Here is a 22,860-nt window from a genome sequence, read left to right on the forward strand (position 1 = left end):
GCGCATCGCCAACTCCTTCGTCTCGAGGGTTTCTACCGGTAAGCAACATGCTGCCTAGATCGCATCCTGCGATCTAGGCAGCACAAGCTCCACGTTGTTCATGCGTTGCTCGCATGCGAAGCCTTTTGATGGCGAGCAACGTAGTTATCATAGATGTGTTAGGGTTAGCATAGTTCTTCGCGTAACATGCTATCGTAGTGCAACCCTTGCATGTCTAGCCGCCCTCACACCTATCTTAGGTGTGGGGGCGGCACCCCGCTTGATCATTATTTAGTAGATCTGATCCGTTACGGTTGCTCCTTGTTCATCAAGGATTAGTTTAATATCTGCAATAGTTAGGCCTTACAAGGGGCTGGAGGATCCAGCGGCACGTAGGGTGTCGTCTGCTAGTCCTAGACAGGATGTTCCGGGGATCAACCTCGTGTTGGTTTTTAGGCCTTGTCTAGGATCGGCTTACGATCACCGTGCGTGGCCGCGAGGCCCAATCCTGAGTAGGATGATCCGATTATGCGGTGAAAACCCTAAATCGTCGTAGATCTAATTAGCTTTATCTTGATCAAGCAGGACCACCATATATTCGTGCACCCCGTACGAATCATGGGTGGATCGGCTCCTTGAGCCGATTCACAGGATAACCTGAGAGCCGATCGAGGCTCGTATTTAATGTTTACGTGTATGCCATGCAGGAAACTAAGCGAGGCATCTCCATCACCTTCCTGACCAGGTATAGGTCAGGTGGCACGCCCTTGCAATCAGCATCGGACGTGTGACCAGAAGGCTTTGCGGGCCGTCGCTCGGAGGGACCTCAGCCAGCCGCAGCTCTAGGTTGTTCCCGGCTCTACGGTGTTGCCCGTCGCTGCCCGCCGGTGGGTTTCGGACGTCAACACCATTAAAAGGAGCAACCAAAGTAGTAATACCATATACGTAGTAGTACTACTCCGTACTTACTTCTACCAGTATTCCTTCCCCCCACCTGCACTAATTAATCACAGCACGAGATCCCCTTCTCCTTCTCCTTCCTTTCCATTCCACCTCCACCACCTCCTCCTCCCCCAGCGACGTCGTCCGCCGCGCGCGCCACTCCACGCGGGACTTGGGCTCGCGCGCCCGCCGGAATCCCGCGGCCGAGGCGCTCCTCTCCTCTCCGTGCCGCGTCCCCAGGTGTGCCTGCTCCCCTCCCATCTCGTTCCGTTCCGTTGAATGCGGCCGCTGCTTGCACTCCTCGCGTGAGGGGGATCTGTGGATACGACGCTGCGGGATTCGGGCCGCTCGATTCGTTGGCGGAGCGGTGGGCATGTGAACGGTGGTAATGCCGGGTTCGCCGCGCTGGTCAACGCCGCGAGGGTTTGGCCTGCACGCCTCCGGGCTCTGGCGTTGAATGCGCGCGCGCGTGTGCGAGATAGCGAGTTTTGCTGAATTGCTGCGCCCCTCTCCCAGCTCTTTTCAGCTTGCGCAACACTTGGGGTAACACTTGTTGCGTGTCTAATTAATTCAACGCTACCTGTTTCACTCTTCCATCTGCAGGCCGACTGGCCTCTATCATGACATTCATAAAATGATTCTACACTGCGACGTATTTCGGAGATGGATGATCTGCCAGATGGCCAAGGGCAGTCCGACACACACTCTTCCGATCCGAACTGGTTGCCTGGCCACAAGTTCCAGTCCAATTCCCCGGCTAAACAGGAACGCAATTCGGATTTTGCGGATGCTTCTCTTAATTCTAGGGAAGTTGACCACACATTCTGCGCTTCTCAGGCATTATGGTCTACCGGGTCTCTATCAAGTCCGATACCCAACGGGTTTTATTCAGTAATTCCGGTAAGTGGATCTTATTAGAGGCACTGTGTTGCTAAGAAAAATACAAACACTCTAATCTGTACCTTTTATTTTACAGTATCATTTTGAACTTTGCAGGATAAGAAACTGAAGGAGTGCTTTGACACCATTCCTTCTCCAGATGATCTATACTCACTTGGAATAGAGGGCTTCAAGGCTGAGATAATTCTTGTCGACTTAGAGAAGGATAAGAAGCTATCCGCAATAAAGCAGCTAAGTGTAGCTCTGGTAAAAGGATTGCATTCCAACCTAGCTGCAATGATTAAAAAGCTTGCAGGTTTGGTAAGTTCTCTCTGAAATCCTTTGTGCAATGGTGGAGACATCTTCTGCTCTTTTAAAACACTGCTAGCTGCATTTTCTCTAAGAACAATTTCTGTGTAAATAGTTTACCAAACTTTTCCTACTTTGAAGTGTTTTGTGGGTTTTAATTGCCGCTTGATGTATAAATAACACATTTCCGAATCATAGATTGTTTTTACTTGCTCTTTCCCAGCCTGTACAGCTATGATTCTAATTACACATTTTAGTTACATTTCTTCCAGCCTGTAATGCACAATAACATATTTTTGTGCGAACATAATTTTCAATGATAATTGTAGGTTTGCGACTTCTATAAGCGACCAAACCCACAGCTCAGTCCTGCAAGAACTTCCTCTGAAGAAATTTCTCATTTCATGGAAAACAGGGGAATTCGATTGTTGGGGCAGATAAGACATGGATCTTGTCGGCCCAGAGCAATACTATTTAAAGTCCTTGCCGACTCTGTTGGTATTGATTCCAAGCTGTTGGTGGTTAGATTTGTTACCTTTTCAAGTTTTCATTACAGCATCTGCACTTGGAAATAGGATTCTTCTCCAGTTGTAAAATTTCTCAACACTACACTACTTTGTTATTTTAATATGCGCCTTGTGCAGGGCATTCCCAATGAAGAATCTCATGAATACGATGACTCACCCAAACATATGTCTGTTGTTATTATGCTGAATTCCGTGGAGTTTCTAGTTGATCTAATGCGTTTTCCAGGACAACTTGTTCCATTCTCATCCAAGGCGATTATCACATCTCATATATCTGCAGCTGGAGAGAGTGACTCTGCTGATTATGATTCTTGTGATTCTCCCCTTGAACCTAATAGTCCTCTCTGCTCCCAACGGTATGCTTGTGTATTCTCCTTTTGATGATACCTGTATGTGGTTATGGTTATGTTTGGTCCCTTGCCATATACTGTATTTAGTAATAGGGTATCAGCATGATTGGTTGTCAAGGAATAATTTGTTTTTCTAAGCATTAGACTCTTGGTCTTATACAAGCAGAAGTACATAACCTTGTAGGGCCTTTGTATTTTACCTGAGAGGCACATATTGCTAACGTGTGTCGCTTTTTCAGGCAAGAGCAAGATGAAAACAATAGATCCTTTAAAGTTCCGTCTCTAAGAGACATCATGCGTCGAACGTCGAACTCTATGGAGGGTAAATTGAGATCGTAAGCCTCAAATATATATAACAATTTTCTTCCATCTCTTTTCCTTTTCATTTTTGCTATGTTTTTTAATTGTTCACTTAACTCCAGAATTACTTTCATGGCTTAGCAGTTCATCACATAGCGAACCAAATGTTGCCAATGCTTTCAGCGGACGCCGCGGGAGGAAAGTTAGTGAACATCAAAGAACTGCCAGTTCAAGGTTCTTAGTTTTATCCTTTTCTGTTTCCACCGTAGCTATTGTCAGTAATCTGGTAAAAAATATTCATTACATAGTTCTTTTAGTTTGGCTTGAGATCTCCTTTGCCCTAGTGATTAGTCGTTCATCTTGGTCTGTCAAAGTTCTGTATCTTATTATCTTGTACCAGTGCCACTAATATGCATGGTAGCTGCTCAACCTCTGTCTACCGTTGGAACTCCTATCTACATAGGAGAGCGGGGGCCCATGGTGGCTGTCCTGTAGGATTTTAGCAACATGGTTTTGGTATGTGCACTTAGAGATTGGCATGCCTGCAATGATTATCACTTGTGGTACATTAGAGTGATAATCTCTCTATCAGCACTTCAATGGCCTTTATGGGGTGTAAGAATTAGAAAACGTGGGAACATGAATGTCAGAGGACTGGAATGTCACATACCATAGCTTCATATAGTATCTTAAACACTCGATTTTTTTGCAGTGCTACCTTTAGATAGTACACATCAAATGAACAAAAAAGTTGTACAGGAATGAGAAGAGAGTAGAGATAGTTATAGACAAATTACTTTGGACTTATAAAGATATTTTTTTTCGTTTGAGCTCATGCTAGAATTCTCGTGGAACATGGGTCAAGAGATGCATTCCATAGGAACTTTACAAACTCAATCTAATGATACAAAGAGATCTTATAGGAAAAATTGTAAGGATGGAACCTTCCGTAAATTCCTATAAAAAGTCTGCAATCCAGAGAAGCCCTAGGCGCTTAGGTCCATTGGTCTACAAATAATGGACCGATTCTCTAAGATAACAGTGCACTTCACAACCTTGAACCGTTAACAAAGTTTAATAGACAACCCCGAGCTTCAAACCAGGTTATAACACACCTAGAGCTTCAAACCCATTCAACTTACCCCCTCTTCTGAAACCATGATTATAATTTTTGACTGATGGTCTATGTCCACATGGACAAATCGACGAGTCTGCATTTTGGGAAGAAGATAGAAGACAATATACAATATAAAATGTATAAAATAGAAACACAGTTGAATTTTTCTATGAACAAAGGGAAGTAATCTGAAATAGTGTGGAAAAATAAATTCGATAAATCTGGAAACTAAGGAATCAGTATAAATAATCAGATATTGAAAAATGAGAAAATTTTAGGATTTTTTTATTGATTAGGATATACTTTTGAGCTGTAATGACCCATGTGGTTTAGTTCTTTTAACTTTGATAATACTTCACTTTTTTAAATAGAAACTTCGGAAAGAGGGAAATGCTGTAAATTTTATAAAGATTGATCAAAGGCATCTAGATACTTATCATATTTACCTGCATTTATTTATTTCTACCAACTTTAGTTTTTCCAATTCTGTTTATGATTACTCATTTTTTCTTGGTTTCAAATTATTTTCCACATTGATTTTTATTCTCACAATTAATATTTAACTAAAATTTTGATATTTTTCGTTGATTATTAAGATTTGGACTCAGTTTGTTGATCCTGACTTGTGTTGTGCTGTACTTTTTTTTTGTAAATTGCCATCGGAAAATAGCTACAAGCAGAAAAAAGTTGGTTAGCCAAAAGAGAAATATGAAAAGCTGGATTATCATATTCCACCTCAATGCGAAATGCAGCTAGTCTCATTTTCTTGACCATTTGTTTTTTCTTCAAAATGTGGACGATGCCGACTTAGTGTCGATGAAAAATAGACACATAGGCTCAAGGCAAAACCACCATGGTTTCAGAAGAGGGGGTAAGGTGAACTGTCCAGGGTCTCCTAACTGGTTTTGGAGTTCGGGGTTGTAGAACGAACTCAGCCAATAGTTTACGCTTGTAAGTTATACTAAATGTTATTTCGGTGTGGCCATGTACACTTGCCCGTAGTTATCATGCCTGGCCTATGTGTCAGGTCACTGACCAAGTGGTCAGACCGCTGGGTCATTGGTCGGACCGTGTACTTTATTTGATTTTTATAAATATGAATATATAATTGGCTGTATAGTAATGACCAATAATATCAGAAAAGAGATGACTGTTTTGGCTGCAGAAGAATCTGGGGTTTTATTAGTTTTGGTTCTGTGGCTTCCATCAGTATTTGGACTAGTATTCGGTGATCCCCTGCATCATTGAGTGATTTTGCTTTAAAATCGTAATCCTCATCTCTGATGTAAATTTCATCTCTCAAGCTCTCAGCAAGAGTGCAAAACAATGCTCGTACATTCTGGAGTCTTGGAGAAGGCCGCTGCCACCAAGTACGGGTGCACGTTGTCGTGGTTGGCACCGTGACTCTGCCTCAGGCTCAAAGCACGAAAGGGTGTAGTTTTGCTACCTCCGTTGCCGTTGTTGAACTGCAGCCCGCAGGAGTGCTGGTCCCCGATAAAGATGAGGTCTGAGCCACCTCCTAAAACCCAAATTCCTTCCGTCTAGCTGCCAAATCTAAAATTATATACACAGAAAATTCTAATGGCCCTCAAAAGACAGTTGTGCTCGTGAATTTGGCCTTGAAAATTTCTTTTGAGGGTACTTGTGCCTTTTAGTTTCATGCAAAAGATCCGCTGAGGCAGTTAAAGCCGACCTGGGTCACCAGGTCAACCAAATATCATCCAGTTAAGACGGTTTTGTCCGGGTCACTGGCAAATAATATAGGGACATCCTGCTAATGGATTTACTACTAGTAGGTAGGAGTTTCCCTTCCCCAATAAGCTAGTTTGGATTTCCTGAACTGGGTCTCCAGTGTTTATTTGGTGACCTTTTATTGTCAACAGGAGCACAAGGTATATCATAGGGAGCCAATTTGCAAGCGAATATGTCTTCAAGTGGTGGAATTTGCACGTGAATATGTCTTCAAGTGGTGAATGTTTTCTTTTGACATTCCCAAAACAGATCATCTCAGTTTTATGAACATTCTTATTATATAAAACATTCGTTCAAGTGTTCATGTGAGCAAAGAATGAATTTTATGTTTCTTGGATCACCTTCTTCCTCAAGCAGAAATAGAGTATCATCTGTGTGTCTTAAGATGGCAATTCCATCCTTTCTTGTACAGTACTCCTAGCTGCCACCTTAGCTGCTACTCCCTCCGTTCCTATTTAATTGACTTTAATTAGAACCACTGCTAGTTCATTTGGCTTGTGTTCCTGCGTCGATTAAAACCGAACAGAGGTAGTACCTTACATTGTGCTGCCGTATGGGTCTTGGCCCACAACACCACACCCACTCGAACATGCAGCTCGAGGACGAGCTGCTAGGGCCATGGGTATCCCAAGTAACCCCTTGGACGGGTGACGCACACGACAGCGGTGCACGAGATCATCCATCTTCATTGGATTGCCCACTGATAACGTAAGCTGTATATGGCTTCAGAGAAGATGCACTGCTTCTGGATTGTGGGGTCAGAAGGAGCAGTGCCATGTTGGACGTGAAGTTAGTGTATCTAGCCTTGCCGGAAGTATGAGCAACTTTATCTGCACTGGGTAGACGTTCGTGCTGATTTTGAAGTACCTGCAAGTCTACAACCATCTGATTATAGTCGTCACCATGGTTGTGGATGACTCCATGATGTAACCTTTGAAGAAACCAACCAACCTTCCCACCATGGAACTCGACGATGAAGACAATCGGACAAGTAGCGGTGATGACAGAAGTACGCAATCCCCAACAACACTCGTAGCATAGAGGAGGAATGCTTTTTTTTAAAGACCATGTAAGAGAGTTGCATGTATATACTGCTGAATCAGACATCGGACTATGAAAAGCCCAGGTGGCTATCAGGGCAATGGGCTTCTCGTAGATCCATGCGTCTTACCAAAACAATTTGGTTTGCCACCATCAATTGACTCAGCTGTTGTGGCATAGACAATAACAGATTCTTCATCGCAAGCAACAGCGGGCAGCTCTCTCCATGACCTTGCCAAGTCAGGGCTGCTGTGCGTGTTTCAGTTTGGGAATAACTAAACCTCCTAGATGCTTCGGTCGAAACACGGTTTCCCAATTAACCAAGCAATGTGCACCTTCCGCTATGTTTGTGCCATTTCATAAAGAACTCCTTCGATGCAATGTCGACGACAAGGAACATCACAAAGACAATATTGTGATCATCCTGATCTTCTGGTGCACGTGGGGGCACAGGAGCGACGTGGTCTTCAACACAGCGATGGCGTCTCTGATGGCTATTAGAGAGATGATCAAGGTGGAATACGATATGTGGCGCCTGGCAAAGCTGTTCGTGGCACCGCTTTCTCCTTCCCGGAACCGAGAGAGTTACTGTGGCAGTTAGGAGAGTACGCTTTGGGTGGGAAGCTGCCACCCCGTGTTGGCAGCATGAACTTTGCCTTCTTTGGCACCCTTCTATGTGATTGATACACCTTTCCAGGGTGTACCTTGAAAAGAAAACAAAGACAATATTGAGATGTTCTGAATTTTTGGAGAAGAGAAAGAAAGCTCTCGCCCCAGGAGGCAAGGTAGAAGAGATATTATTGTGTTCTCTCGCGTGATTAAACATCTTATATTGATTGGAGATTTATAAAAGGATTTCCCCATCTAACCTTACCATGACATGGACTACATGCTTATCAAACTGGGACTCCCTGATTCTTTTAGATTTAATTGCCTAATACATTTCCTGCTAAAGATAAGTAGTTTTGGGTTGTAATAGTTAAAACCAATGAATTCGGGTTTCCAAGTGGAGTTTTTTTTTTCTTCCTTCCCCGATATAGTTGCTGGCTCATTTTTCAACAGGCACGCGGTCAGAGATCACTTCCCCCCTCTGAAACAAGAAGTTCTGGCCCGGGAGCGCTTTACTCTTTCATTTGTAGCTGGATTATCCCTTGGGTTGGGCTAACTTGAATGTCTCATTAGGACAAACAGATAGGAAGGGATAGTTCTTTTAGATAGTTGTATAGAGCGAGGGATATCGGGGAAGGAAGAAAAACCTCCCTCCTATTGGTTTTCGCAGGGGATGCCATTTTACAATGATCAAACGGAATGTCTTTATACTAGTATGCCAATGAGATGACATGACATACACTGCAAAAGTTTAACAGCTTAAGACTTAACTGTAACATCAAATTAACTGGATAGATAAATGCGCTTTAACTCATTTTCTTTCAGGCTATTTTTAATTTTTTTGCTTTACAATTCACCGTATCAACCCTACCACTTTATAAATATTTAGTCTGATTCCTTCTTACGATAAAGCATGGACATGATGATGCATGACATGCCATGGACTCTCATTTTGATGGCTATCTCCACATGGCCCTGCCAGCTGTCACATTGGCAGGCCATCCCCAGATTACTGCTTTCCATCTAAAAGTGTGACCAAACTAAGGCTGATATTTAAGTGACCAAAATGTCTTGGAATAAGTAGATGGTCCATAAATTAAGTTATTTGTCCCATATTTGTATATCTATTTGAGGGTTTTGTTTCATGCCTGTTTTATCTTCCGTCCTGTATTATTATTAATTTTTCTTCAGAATGTATTTGAGGTTTGCATCCTAGTATATAATCTATACCAGCTTTGAAGATTCAAAATGGTTTTAGATTAAAATGTATTTTCTTTGTTTTTGTAGTCCTGAGCATCCATTGTCCAGAGCTCATGGGCGCTCTAACTTGGGTGATAGACAGTACGGAGATGGTGTAGCTGTATCAAGGTACCTCAGTAAGTCTCTACTTTGTTCATTTGTATACAAATAAGGAAATAGCCAAATAGTTCTCATTGCCATAGTTTAAGGAAATACCCACACATTGCAGGTAGCAACATTTATGATTGTTCAAATATGCCAAGTAATGTGAAAATTATTCATAGAGCCAAAGAGTTCTTATGTTTCATTTTTTTTTTGTTTTACTATTTTTTTTGATACTTGGCAATAAGTCCTTGGGCATCACTTGTTGCCTTTTCATTTCATTGATATCATATTTTTAAGAGAAATTAAATCCCTATTTGCCACTTCACAATTGCCAGTTTCCTCATCTGCCGCTGAAAATGGGTGTTTCCACCGATTCCTGGGTCCGTTTATTGCCGTTCTCGTCACTTTGCTATTTAGTGTGCTGCAAAAGACACAAATACCCTTCTAACCTCCTCGCTCTCTCCTCTCTATTTATGTCCGGGACTGCCTTGTCAGTACCTTCTCCTCCCCCTCCCCTCCCCTCCCATCTCTCTTATCATCAAGTCGTAGAGTGAGACTTCTTCGTTGTCAGCGCTGTCATCCTCGAGATCATCCGCTCTTTGCGACATCTCCTACAACCACACCAGTCTTCAAAGGGTGATGCTTAGTGGTTTCAGCCTACGGTAGTTCCGACCAGTTCCCGCTGCTCCCAAAGGTGGTTCTGACTGGTAATGGGTTGGATCTGATCTCTCTAATTGATTCTTGGTTCAACCGTTGCGATTGACTTTCAATTGGCATATTGCATCGTTTTTTTGTGGCGACTGCTACCGATCGGTTTCTTGGACTTCTTATTTTGAGGTGAAATTCCTGGATTTTCTCAGCATGGTAATCTAAACAGATCTCTTACCATTCATGCAATCAAGTTGTACTCAGCTCATTGGAGTGTGTTCTAGATCATTTCTTTGTACACTTGATGCTTTCTTTTTTGTTTGAGATTCACGATCTTTGCATATCTAGTCTGCACCTTTATGCTGTGTTAATCTGTACTCAACTTTGGAAGCCAGTTGGGTGGATCTGACTTCTCATATTGGTTCTTGGTTTAACCTTTGAGATTTACTTTCAATTGGCATATTGCCCTTTTTTATTTTGCGATTTACCTGTGAGAATTGGTACCGACTGGTTTTTTGGATTTCCCCCTTCTTATGCTGAGAATAAATCCCTGGATTTTCTCAGCACGGTCATGTTAACATATCTCCTCACAGCGGTGCAATTAAAGTTGTACTCGGCTCACTGGAGTCATGCTTTAGGGCATAAATATCTTTTTACACTTGATGCTTCCCTTTTTTGTTTGAGATTCACAATCTATGCAAATTTAATCTGCACCTCTATGCTATGCCAATTTTTTTGATGAACAAAAGCTGTGTTAATCTGTACTCAACTTTGAAAGCCAGCTTACCCTTACAAGCTATTAATGATTAACAATGTTGCAGTCAACAGTGCTGCTAATGCTGCAATATTATTTTCTTCTTGTCCTAATTAAGCATGTATTTCTTGATGGTAGGTCAGATGGTGCATCAACATCAAATGTGCGTAGAGGACGACAAAAAAGTATGAGCACTGCCCCTGAAATTGGTGACGATTTTGCAAGGTTGGTAAAAATGATTTAATTCTCTGTACAACAAAGAGTTGTACCAAGTCCAGTAACAACCTTTACATTTATATTTTACTCAAAAGATCAACCTGACTAAAATAGTTGGTTGGCTTCTAGATATGCAATATAATATTTTTTAAGACTATCAAAATTATGCAAAAGAAAGCAAACTAGGTACTATTCCGGACTCCCGGTTCACTTCATCTATGGCCATGTCATCTGAAAGATGTATTCTACCTTATGCCCCCCCTACAGCCATTACTATTACCTAGTACCCGCATGATGAATCAATGTGGTTCAAATTTTCATAAATTTTACTCCCAGAGTTTTTCTTAGTTCCGTCTTCTAGGAATGTAAACCGCTTTGTATTTCACGTAATTATCTCGGAGCTGGTTACATGTTTCCCCCCAGAAGCTGCATGTCTAAAATGTACCAATTGTTTATATTGCTTTGCTCGTTTGCCATCATCTATTTCTTTGAATCACAAATTCACATTTGATATGGCTGTGCTGTTTTGTCACAAGTAAGATGAAAGCTTCTCTCCATGGATTTTCTGTTTTTCTTTATTTTGTTCTTTTCAGAAGAGTGAATTACGCTATAGGTCCATAGATTTGCAAGCTGGGTGCAACATATATGCATAAACTTCCAAACTAGTCATTACAAACTTGCATCAGTGGCCCAATTATATCAGAAGGTGGTTATTGCTGGTAAACTAAGCATCCATGCGGCACTGAATATTATGTGGGTTCTGTGTCACCTTCCACCTCTCTTCTCCCCCTCTCACCAGCTTCTCTGAACACACTGCTCCCGCCTTTCGTCTCTCCCTCTTTTTCTCCATCTCTTACCAAACATGCTATATTGCACATCATGCTTGTTTAGGAGTACTTTTTTCTATGTGACTGAAGAAAAAATTGTTGCTGCTGTCTTGTCACTGCTGGTTACCCTACACCTTCGATGAAACTAACTTGGATGAGAAGAACCGGTGCATTGGATGTGAGATGAGATTGGAGATCGAACTGGCTTCAAAACCACGCTGCTGCCAGTGATGAAATAATGATGCCATCAGAATGGTATTGCTGGTACTGCCATTTTTTTTTTTGGAGAGGCTTCATATCTGATTCAGTAGGATCTATCTACTGAATCAAATAGACTGAATATTTTGAGGAGATTTTTAGGCCTGAGCAAAAGGAGGAATAACATATGGTGTTTCTTTTGTTTTCTTCATTTTGCCTCTTCTATTTTATCCTTCTCTTTATGTCCGATTATAGAGTGAATGACAGGTCGATGTTAGAGGTTGGAGCTCCAGCCACAAGCACAATGTGGCGGAGGCGAGTGACGGTGCCCACGTCCGCAGCGAGGGAGGCCATGTCGCTGAAGTTGAGAGGAAGGGGATTAGCAGGATAGGTGCTATGACCATTTTTGGGGTTCTCGAGACCTCAAAAAAAAAAAAAAGAAGAGGACATATCCATGGCAGCTTAGGCAGGGAGGATCGATGAGGAGAGAAAGCGAGGAAAAGAGGAAGAGAACTACATGGATGGTGTGTAGATTCCATATAAGGCTTTCTTTCCACGTGGAAGATTTTCAGGCGAGCAAAACAACATATGGACTAATTTGAACCACTAATACAAGTTTATAGTTAATAAGGGTAGTGTTTGGTTGCCTAAATCCATACCATTTTTGGGTCATGAGCAACAATTTGCTTGTCGTTGCATGGTTGCCAAATTTTAGGCATGCCCATATGTCCTCTGTCCAGTCTAGGTCTAGTGTACTACTTTGCCAACATTTACCTACCAAAACCTTGGCTAGCCAACTTTGTGGTAGGGTTTGCTTGGGTTCTAAACACGCAAGTGTATTTTCTAAGTTCCTGGACTTACTTGCACCCACCTCAAGGAATTTTTGTGCAACTTCCTCTTTTCAGAATGTCCGGTTTGATATAGTATGATGTTTTGCTTGTCTTCAGGGCAGTCAAAGAAATTAGTGAAAGCATGCGGAAAAATCGCCATTCAAGGGCACATAATGATGGTAGTCCAGGACATTCAAATGATTCGCAACAAAATGTAAGTTTTGTCCTTTTGACTGTTGACACAGTTCTACTCGATTTTCACTGATCTCTGCACAGCCTGCTTCTTTTGAAGAACTTGTTCTCTTTTCACAGTGTAATACACTTAATAGTTGTCAGAATGGCTCTAAATTACTTATGTTTTGGTGGTTAACATATTGCAATTGATTTCTTATAATACATAGGAATCAGTTGGTGGTTTCAATGGTGATGAGGTGTCTGTAAGAGAACCAAATGTTCAGGAGGGTTCAAGAAGGCAGATTAGTACCCAGAAGGCATTGTCCTTACCTTCATCACCCCATCGGTTAGGCAACCATGGTTCTGATCTCGGAGAACCAGCTGACTTCCTTACAGCAGCAGATCTGATGTCCAAGTGGAATAAGGCGTTGCAATCTTCACCATTTCTGAACAAGCCGTTACTGCCTTTTGAGGAATGGCATATCGAATTCTCAGAAATTACTGTTGGCACTCGTGTTGGAATAGGCAAGTTCATTCTCTCATCAATCCATTTTGGGCTATATTCTCAAAGTTCTGCCTAAGAAGTTACATTTTGTTACTTCTATGGACTTGCTAGATAAACGTGATGTTTCTAAAGGAATAGCTGTTCTACAATTACCTGTTGGAGTCTTGAAACTGAATTTCTCTACAGTGGTTTCTTTAATTAAAGCTAATACTCATGCTTAATGCTTTTAGGGTTTTTTGGAGAAGTATTCCGTGGCATCTGGAATGGAACAGATGTAGCTATAAAAGTATTTTTGGAGCAAGATTTAACAATGGAGAATATGGAAGATTTCTGCAACGAGATCTCCATACTTAGGTTCTACATGTAGCTTTTGTTGTAATCTTTGTTATGGATTATCTTGAAATTCTGTTCTCTTATTTTTTCTTTTCTTATTTTCAGTCGTCTCCGACATCCCAATGGTATTTCCTGTACAATCACTTTACAGCAGTTTGTGATGATCTGATTGCTCTTACTGTCCAAAATGTTATTTCCTATTCATGCAAGAACTTCTGATGCAATTAGAACAAGTCTTCTAACAATGATTATGTTCCTCTGGACTGCAGTGATATTATTCCTTGGTGCATGTATGAAGCCTCCTCACTTATCTCTAGTCACTGAATATATGGAAATGGGTTCTCTGTACTACTTAATTCACACTAGTGGCCAGAAAAGTAAGATCAGTTGGCGAAGGAGGCTAAAAATGCTCCGCGACATCTGTAGGTGAGCACATGACACCTGTTTATCACTAGCATTTGTGTGCTTTAGGAGTACCTGATATATTTCCTTCAGTTCTTATGTAAATCTTCATCTGGTTATTTGTTTGTGCAAGGGGTCTTATGTGTATGCACCGTTTGAAGATAGTTCATCGGGATCTAAAGAGTGCAAATTGCCTTGTTAACAAGCACTGGACAGTCAAGTTGTGTGATTTTGGGCTTTCTCGGGTAATGTCGAATTCTGCAATGAGTGACAACTCATCTGCAGGCACTCCAGAGTGGATGGCTCCAGAGCTGATTCGTAACGAACCATTTACAGAAAAGTGTGATATCTTCAGCCTTGGAGTTATAATGTGGGAGCTTTGCACTCTGAGTAGGCCCTGGGCAGGAAAGCCGCCAGTTCAGGTAACCAACATACATGTTCATCCCACCCATTTCGTCATCTGAAGTAAATCGACTCACGGGAAGTGCTGTGTAATTTAAGGTTGTTTACTCCGTTGCGAACGAAGGGGCAAGGTTGGAAATACCAGAGGGACCTCTGGGTAGCTTGATAGCAGGTACTTTATGTTTATTTTACACTCACAGTCGACCAACTTTGGCTACATGAGATTTTCCTCTCTGTAAATGGACAAATCTAAGGCCCTGCTTAGAATGGGTGTAAAATTAGTATATATAGTGGCATTTAGTTTGATTTTGAGCTAAATACCAGTAGGCACACTAATTTATGCCCATTCCAAGCAGCCCCTAAATCATTTGTTTAAAAGCTATAAAAGAAACTGGAACTTGTCTGATACTTCCGGCTATAGAATATAGATATATTTGATTTGTGGTGGAATTATTCCTTTTTACACAATTGTTGCCGTGATATTATTCTGGCATTAATTGTACGAGTTTGCAACCTGCAGACATCTATTTTGCCAAATTTTCCTATATTTGAAATATATGCAAAAGTTCAGTATATTTCGTAAACTCTGTAAGTACCTGACGCTGAAACATGCTGCAATTTTGTTGGATAGATTGCTGGGCAGAACCGGATAAGCGTCCAAGCTGCCAGGAGATCCTGACCCGTTTGCTTGATTGCGAATACACCTTATGTTGAGCTAGTTTTGCTCCAGCATGTATAGCGGTTCTAGAGGCAGCAACATCGGTCCGGCTTATACATCATTTGCTTTTCCATTTCTTATCATCTTGACATCTTTGAGATGTAAATTATCAAACTTTACTATAATAATATGAACTTATAGCATCTTCAGTATTACATAGTCTCCTGGACAAGGCAATGTCCATGATACTTGTATTTCTTTGTTCCCTACCTACTGATGTTCATGTGATCAAAATGTTTATTGGACATGTGATTCGCCAAGTAAATTTTGACGTAGCTGTTATTTATGTGTTTTTTTTCCTGAAAAGAGGTGAAACCCTGGCCTGCAATCATATGTATTACAAAAATCTCAGTTATCAAGTATTATCCTTATGACTACATATCATGGATTGCATAAGAACGATACACATTTCACCACCGGAGTAATAAAAACATGATGGCTCTGTTCATTGTGTAGTCCATTACTGCCCGCCGTACTTCCGTTCTGCCTTGAGACCGGATCCGATCTCCCTTGCCACATGCCAGTATGCCACAGCTCTCCTTGGCCGGTAAACGTGCAAGACGTCCCCCTGGTCATCCCTAGCAGATAGCAGATCGGAGGTGGGGGTGCGGTGTTGATCGGTGCCGGAGAAAAGCCTCTCGCCGCCGCACACACTACCGGAAACAAGTCATCAGCGAGCGAGCTTAAGGCGTGATTGGTTGCTCGCAAGGAAATTTCCCCGTTTCTCCATTTTACCAAGTGGATACCATATGTGGAGAAACGGAGCTTGCACGGCGCACCAGAGCCCGCTGTTGGAAACGGGCCGGTGGTAACGGACTATGAGGAGAAACGGAGATTGCACGTCGCACCAGAGCCCGCTGTTGGACACGGGCCGGTGGTAACGGACTATTGCAGGCGCAGCAGCCCCAATGCGCCGGCAGTAACTCTGTACCACCGGCGTGTCAGCGTGGTGCGCCTGCAGTAGTATGAGTAATAGTGGCGCATGGCTGTGCGCTGGTAGTAGTTATGTAGGTGCGTCGGCAGTAATGCTTCGAAATTCTTCAGGATGAAAAACGATGTTTCTTGGCTTCGCTGATGTAACACAATGTTACTAGCGGTACGAGGGGAGAAGTATGTTGGGCTATGTTGTGCACTACGCTTTGGTTGCAAACAATGTTACTAGCGGTATGAGGGGAGAAGTAAAAACCGGACTGATTGATAGGACACAAAACATGTTTCTTGGCTTCGATGATGTAACACACAATGTTTGGCAGCTCGCAGAAGTTCCGATACGGTCACCTTGCACGCACGGTTGGTGCGGTTACCATCCACGAGTCCAGAGTTTAGGGTACTACAGGTGACACACAATCTTACGACCGCATCAAATACATGATCCATATCACAAGGACGACGATGATCAAGTTCTTCAGGCTGATGCCTTCACCGTGACCTGCGATCTTTGGTGGAGCTTCATTTACCTCGACCTAAGGAGGCACACAGTAGCCTGATTGCTGCGCTAAGAACTGAGAGTAACCTTCTTTTGCCTCTTCCCTAGTCTTGTACCCTTTGTGGAGGTCATTCTCGTGTCACATCGCAAGAGACCCAACGTCCTTCCACGGACTGTACACTTCTGGTACTCTCCCATAGTAGTTCACATACCAGTTATACTTCTACCAAGACAGAGCATAAGAAACAGTTCAAAAAACATACCATTGCAAGACAAGTAATGACATAAACTAAGCAATATAATCATGCATGATCATATATGCAAAAAACATCACATAAGTTTAATCTATCAGCTAGCGTTATCTTACTAACGATCACACTAGCTACTATGGTATTATCTTACCACCATATCAAAAGAGGGTGTACTTCTATCGCTTGCAACACTGGAAGTTCAGCATCATGTGAGGGGTTAGTATATAACACCTCACGTAATGTGCATGCCCTGGCTTAGTGGAGCCCACGGCATACCTGCCGGTGGCTAGGCCAAATGCAAAAATCTGTTGCATCCGTGAGCAATTGGTAATTGGCTTGTTGAGGAACTCGGCGTCCTTTAGGTGAGCCTAACACATGGGGACAAATAGTTGGTTAGTTGGGGAAGGTTACAAGACATGCCAAATTGTGAAAACGAATGATTGTGAAAATGAGAGGTCAATACCGAGACATGGCCTATGTAGTGCTCGTCCTCCAGGGTTATGGTGTGAGTGTCCTCATCCCATCCGGCACCGCCGAGGTTTCTCAGCTTGCTGATATGGATCCACCTGGCTCTCCACTTATGCATGTGGTTGTACACCTGCGTTGACGATGCCTCCTGCTGTTAGTAGTCAAAGATCTCCTTGACACAATCATTCAGATGCACCTACTTAAACCCCTTCTCTATCCCGATGCAACTCTTCATGATTTCGCACATCCGGTTCAGACGAACACGGAGAGGTAAGGTGGCCACTTCATAGTGGACTTACCCAACTTAAGCCCCCCACTAGTGGTGTGGACTTTACAAACCTTGCTCACCTTCTTCTTGGCGTTCAAGGTTGCAACTTCCAGGTCATGTTCATTAACAAGCAGCGAACGGGGCATCGACTTCATATCCGAGTCATGCGGGTAAGTGAGTGCTAGCTGTGTGTCAGGAACTAATGACATGTTGTCCTGGGTATCAATCAGGGCTGGCCGAAGTCATTGAGGTAAGTCAGCGAGGGTGTACACCTAGGTAGGGGTCAGTTACAAAGCCGGCAAAAATCTGCCGACGTATAACGTTGATATACTACAAAGTTGCAAGGTTATATGTAAACGTAGCACACACTCATGTACATTACCAATATTACGACTAAATCTAGCATAAAGGTTTACTAATTTGACATACATGAGGTTGATTTCATCCAGATCTACATATGAAGTACTGAAACAAGAGATGGAATAGCTACCTTCAAGCACAACAATGGCTACACGAAAAGAAATCGTGCCAACAGAGCAAAATGTACATGTACTAAGCAAGATTGAGTAAATCTACTTTACTATCTACATCCTACATTCTGGATCAGATCAACAGAATCAACTACTCCAATCTACGACTTGCTCACAGATCGTACGGAGCTAGGGTTAGAACATTCTCTCCATCAGACAAGAACCTCTTGCCGGGCCCATAGAAGACGTGGAAGCCCGCTTTCCGCCACCGTCCAGATCCTACTGGGAATGTCTCCCCTCTTACCTAGCCGTCAGTGAACCTCTGCGCCGGGACAGAGAGCTCGAATGGGGGGAAATGGAAATGACATTTCAGCGAGAGGTGACGAAATTTCTCTCGCGAATTTTTGTGGTGCAAGCTCGTGTACTCGCGCCATCTCCATCTTGCATGGGCAGGGTGAATCTTTTCCCCTTTTCTGCCGCGATAAACTTGGCTCGCTGGAAACGCTGGAATCGAGCGTTCCACTACATGCAGGTAAAATGATGCTTTGAGGAGAGTGCGGGCCATGGTTTTGAGACAGGCCAACCTACCAATCCACTGTTTTTTTGCCCGTTGAAAGCGAGAAAATGGATTGTTAACAGCCAAACACACTGCAACCCCTAGTTTCCCATGTAAACATGCCTATGGGTTTTGTTGGTATAGGGCGCGTTTGGTAGCCTGGGCGGACCTTGGCTCGCATCGGCCCAGTACTTTTTGGCCCGTGTGGTTACTTGGCAGAGCCCGCGTTTTTGCACGAACCGCTTCTCAAAGCACCGTCGGGCCAGGCCATGGAGGAACGCCCGGTTCGGCCGTTTCTTGCGAGCCACCCCCGTTCCGGCAGAACTCGAGAACGCCGCGTTCCCGCAGAGCCACAACGGGAGATAGCGCGAGCTCGCACGGTACGGCGAAATCTCGGCATGATGAATTCGGTTACCGCGCTTGAAATTTCGCCACCGTATATAGGGGCGGCTCTCCACCGTCAAATCCAAATCCCCCAGTTCCCCCCTTTTCGACCTCATCCACCCTTCCCGATCTAGCGACATGGCCGTCTCTTCCTCTCCCGCACAGTCGGCGAGGCTTGCGGTGGCGACGGTGGCTGCGGCGGGGGCTACTGGCCACGAATGGTCATCTTCTTCCTCTGCGTCGATGACTTCGGTTGTGGTAAGCTTCTGCAAACCCTAGCCTTAGATTTAGATCTTGTGGGTACATAGGGATGGTCTGAACAAATCCATTGTAGGACATTCATTCGTCCCCGGTCGAGGTTGTGGAGGTTGTCCAGGTCGCATCTGACTCTACCACTGGGACGCTGGTGCTGCCTGTATCTTCGCCAGGGTCCCTGCTTCCCCAACCTCGGTGATGCGTGTGGCTCCTCTGACTGTAAGGCCGCTCTTACTTTTCCCGCTCTTCATTAATGTGGTACTGCTTAAGGATGTGGATGTGGTACTGGTAGTTCATTAATGTGGTAGTGCTTAAGAATGTGGTACTGGTAGTTTATTGATGTGGTAGTGCTTAAGGATGTGGATGTGGTAGTTTATTGATGTGCTAGTGTTTGTCATGTAGGCGATCATACCATTGGGCTCCCCTGATCTTTCTGCTCCTACTGTCGATGCTGAGCAATTTCTGATTTCAAGCAAACCAACCATGGTTTGGAAACCCGAGTCCGCACTAATAGTTGTTCCTTGTGGATTGCAGCGCTACCCAAGGCATCGCCCTTACGTCGGGACCCCGATCACGAACTATGCTCAGATAAAGACGATCTTCACGCCCCGGTTTGTTTGCAGGGCGCAACTGTTCCAACCTAACTTGCTGGTCAGGGCTATCGACTTCATTGCAGATAACGGAGAACAATATGCCGAGTACCGTAATCTGCAGCCACCGGAGAGGAGCTGGCTTAGGACCTGGCTTCGCAAGCAGTTTTCTGCTTAGTGCTTCTGCATCCTTGATCATGATCTGCTTATTTTAGGAGGTGGTCTCGTACCCCTCCATTAGTTAGGACTTGCTTGAACCCGATCCACGGTCTGTAATGATGAACTTGTTCGAGGTGGTATATACCAACCCCTCGTTTGATGAATTTGCGATGCATCATGAAATATAATTGCTTCGCTCGTGATGCATCGCTCACTAAGTAGTTGTTGTGTATTACTAGCATCTTTTGTATAAACTGAACCCGCTGTTTGTTGTAATTGAATTATTAGCAGTGCTGGGTAACCTCACCACTCTAAGGGAACTCACCACTCTAAGGGAAGAGGCTACCACAGCTCACCCTATCTACAACCAAACAGCATGTGGACTGCACGAGCAGGGAAGAAAGTAGTCTGTACAAGTACCCAAACAATGGGGCTGGCTTCCCCCGACTCAGAAAAGGCTATCCAGACTACCAAACGACCAAGGTTTCATAGTCCATGGACCGGTCGCGACGAGCAGGGAGGGCCATCTCGCTGACTCAGTGGTGCAGAAAATCCATGTTGATCATCCCAGTGCGATGAAAAACGACGACTCTTTCGGCCAGACAAGCCTTTATTCCCCGGTCCCGCTCAAACACACACCGATATACCAACGACAAACTAGGATGATCGACGCAAACTTTGGACGCACGTCCATCACGACCATCACGGCTTGCCGCTCGCGGACACGTCCGTTACTGCTTCCCCTCGACAAGCGCGCCACGCCTTCCACATGGCGGTCACTTCCTCCAGCGCCCGGCGCGACGATCCCTCCGGCGCCCACGCGTGCGCCGCCGCCTGCTGCATGTCCCCGGCCTGGCGCCGCAGGGCCCGCCCTTTCTCCTGCCCCTCCATGAGCTCCCTCACGCCGTCCGCGATCTCGCGGCGCGACACAACCACGCCGTCGCCGCCGGCGTCCCGTGCGCGCGGACGCACACGCAGCGCCATCCCGACGCTCCCTTCCAGCACCACGGCGTTCATCCTCTGCTCCGCGTACAGCGGCCACGCGATCATAGGCACGCCGCACGACACGCTCTCCATCGTCGAGTTCCAGCCGCAGTGCGACACGAAGGCCGCCGTCGCAGGGTGAGACAGCACGCGCACCTGAGGCGCCCACGCCGCCACGGCGAGACCCTTGTCCTTCGTCCTCTCCAAGAAGCCCTCAGGGAGCCACGCCAGTGGGTTGCCGTTCTTGCAACGTCCGTGCTCCTCCTCCTCGTCGCCACCATCCATGCTCGGCATGCGCACGACCCAGAGGAACCTGTAGCCGCTCGCCTCCAGCCCGGCTGCGAGCTCGGCCGTCTGTTCCACGGAGAGGGAGCCGCCGCTCCCGAAGGAGACGTACACCACGGATCCAGTTGGCTGGCGATCCAGCCACTCTAAGCAGGCGGAGTCGCCGGTTTCGTCCGAGCCAGACCGGACGAATGGCCCCACGGGGAACACTGGGGGCCACGCCCCTTCCGCTGCCGCCTGCCTGAATTCTTCCACGGTGGCGGGCTCCATCTCGTAGAACGTGTTCACCAAGAAGCCGTTAGCTTGGCGGTAACGCCGGCCCTCCTCGAGGTGGTGCGCGTACACCGGCTCGTTGCTGCTCCGGAACGCGCGAGGGAGGTCGGAGCGGCGCAGCAACACGCCCCCGGGAAGCTTGAGAGGGTCCGGGAGGTCACGGTGCTCGCCCGGGGGCACGCCGTCGTGGAGTTCCACGGTGCGGCGCATGAGGGCGAGCGCGGTGAGGTTGCTTGGGACGAAGAGGTACGCCGGGATGCTGAGATCGCCGGCGAGGGGAAGCGCCGCGGAGCAGAAGAAATCCGGCACCAGAGCCGCGAGTTGGGCGACGGAGCGCAGGAGGGTGCGCAGGTGCGGGAGAGAGCGGCGGACGAGCTCGAAGAGGGCGGTCTCCATGGGCGTGGCGGCGGGGACGTCCTGGAGCGGGACAGGAGGGAGCGCGGCGGTGGAGACGCAGGCAGGGACGCCGGATAGGGCTTCCTGGGACGAGATCAGGTCGGTGAAGGTGACGAGGGTGGCTGCGAAGCCGTGGTGCTCGACGAGCCGCCGCGCCAGCTCCGCCAGCGGGATGAGGTGGCCGGCGCCGGGGCTGGCCAGCAGCACGACGTGCGGCCGCTGCTGGTCGGTGGACGCCGCTCGCTCGGCGCCTGCGGTGGTGAAGGACTTCATCGGCCGAGTTCCCGTTCTGGGAGACCCTGTACGTACACCTGCAGACAAGGGAAATAATGGCCTTGGGAGGATGAACCCAGCTGCTACTCCCGCGGAAGTGTTTCTGATTTATTTTGGTTTTTTGGTCAGCAGCACCGAATCTGATCGAGCAAACGTGGCGCACGTCTGGCAATGCCCACGTAAGCCTGAAGAGCTATTCCGTGCAGGGTAAATTTTTATTTTTTGCGAAACGTGCAGGGTAATGTTTAAGAGCATCTCTAGCACACCCCCATATTGCCCCAATCCACATATAAACCACTCGTACGGTTTTTTCTTGAAAAGAAGGGTCAGCATGATTCCTTCCATAAATTCATCAAAGCCGTAAATACTTTTAAGAGCTTGGTACTAAAGTTTTAGTGAGAATTAGCGGGATAATCCGCTTCAAACTTTAAATTTTCACTTATCTCAATACATGTTTGGTGCTAGAGTATGAGCGAGTTTAATCCCCACTTTTTCTCAAATTTTAGTGTAATTTTTTCAATACTCAATACTCGACTCCTACCAAGTGGATTGGGGATGAGTTTTTGTAGGGATTGGGTGACAGCAGAGATTCACCCAGTAATCTAGAGTATTATCCCCACTAATTCCCACTAAAACACTAGTACCAAACAAGGTCTAAAAGGGTCG

At 45.3% G+C, this 22,860-nt stretch overlaps 2 protein-coding genes across 5 annotated transcripts; one reads left to right on the forward strand and one right to left on the reverse strand.

The window, feature by feature from the left end:
* Positions 1–966: 966 nt before the first annotated feature.
* On the forward strand, positions 967–15,442 carry LOC127320962 (serine/threonine-protein kinase EDR1). 4 transcript variants are annotated; one of them, XM_051350024.2, is made up of 17 exons: positions 967–1,161; positions 1,525–1,821; positions 1,918–2,121; positions 2,439–2,630; positions 2,754–2,992; positions 3,226–3,321; positions 3,428–3,520; positions 9,093–9,181; positions 10,695–10,776; positions 12,740–12,836; positions 13,024–13,321; positions 13,532–13,655; positions 13,740–13,759; positions 13,904–14,060; positions 14,170–14,458; positions 14,538–14,610; positions 15,070–15,442. In XM_051350024.2, exons 2-17 carry the CDS (start codon positions 1,585–1,587, stop codon positions 15,150–15,152), a joined length of 2,373 nt encoding a protein of 790 aa, XP_051205984.1. In that variant the 5' UTR covers positions 967–1,161; positions 1,525–1,584; the 3' UTR covers positions 15,153–15,442. The 4 variants fall into 4 exon arrangements, with proteins under 4 accessions (XP_051205984.1, XP_051205985.1, XP_051205986.1 ...); XM_051350025.2 differs by having other exon boundaries at positions 968–1,161; positions 9,093–9,173; positions 10,690–10,776; XM_051350026.2 differs by having other exon boundaries at positions 968–1,161; positions 3,431–3,520.
* Positions 15,443–20,498: 5,056 nt separating this feature from the next.
* LOC127320967 (UDP-glycosyltransferase 72B1-like) lies at positions 20,499–22,252 on the reverse strand. The gene has a single exon (XM_051350032.2). It carries the CDS (start codon positions 22,192–22,194, stop codon positions 20,686–20,688), a length of 1,509 nt encoding a protein of 502 aa, XP_051205992.1. The 5' UTR covers positions 22,195–22,252; the 3' UTR covers positions 20,499–20,685.
* Positions 22,253–22,860: the final 608 nt, after the last annotated feature.

Source organism: Lolium perenne, chromosome 6 (genome assembly GCF_019359855.2).
Source record: "Lolium perenne isolate Kyuss_39 chromosome 6, Kyuss_2.0, whole genome shotgun sequence".
NCBI lineage: Eukaryota > Viridiplantae > Streptophyta > Magnoliopsida > Poales > Poaceae > Lolium > Lolium perenne.

Bases quoted from the DNA above. Each gene is read 5' to 3' on its own strand.
- LOC127320967 (XM_051350032.2), bottom strand. From the start codon at position 22,194: ATGAAGTCCTTCACCACCGCAGGCGCCGAGCGAGCGGCGTCCACCGAC.
- LOC127320962 (XM_051350024.2), top strand. From the start codon at position 1,585: ATGGATGATCTGCCAGATGGCCAAGGGCAGTCCGACACACACTCTTCC. The intron at 2,631-2,753 runs GTTAGATTTGTT...CGCCTTGTGCAG, and splicing joins TTGATTCCAAGCTGTTGGTG to GGCATTCCCAATGAAGAATC. The intron at 13,760-13,903 runs GTATTTCCTGTA...TCTGGACTGCAG, and splicing joins TCGTCTCCGACATCCCAATG to TGATATTATTCCTTGGTGCA.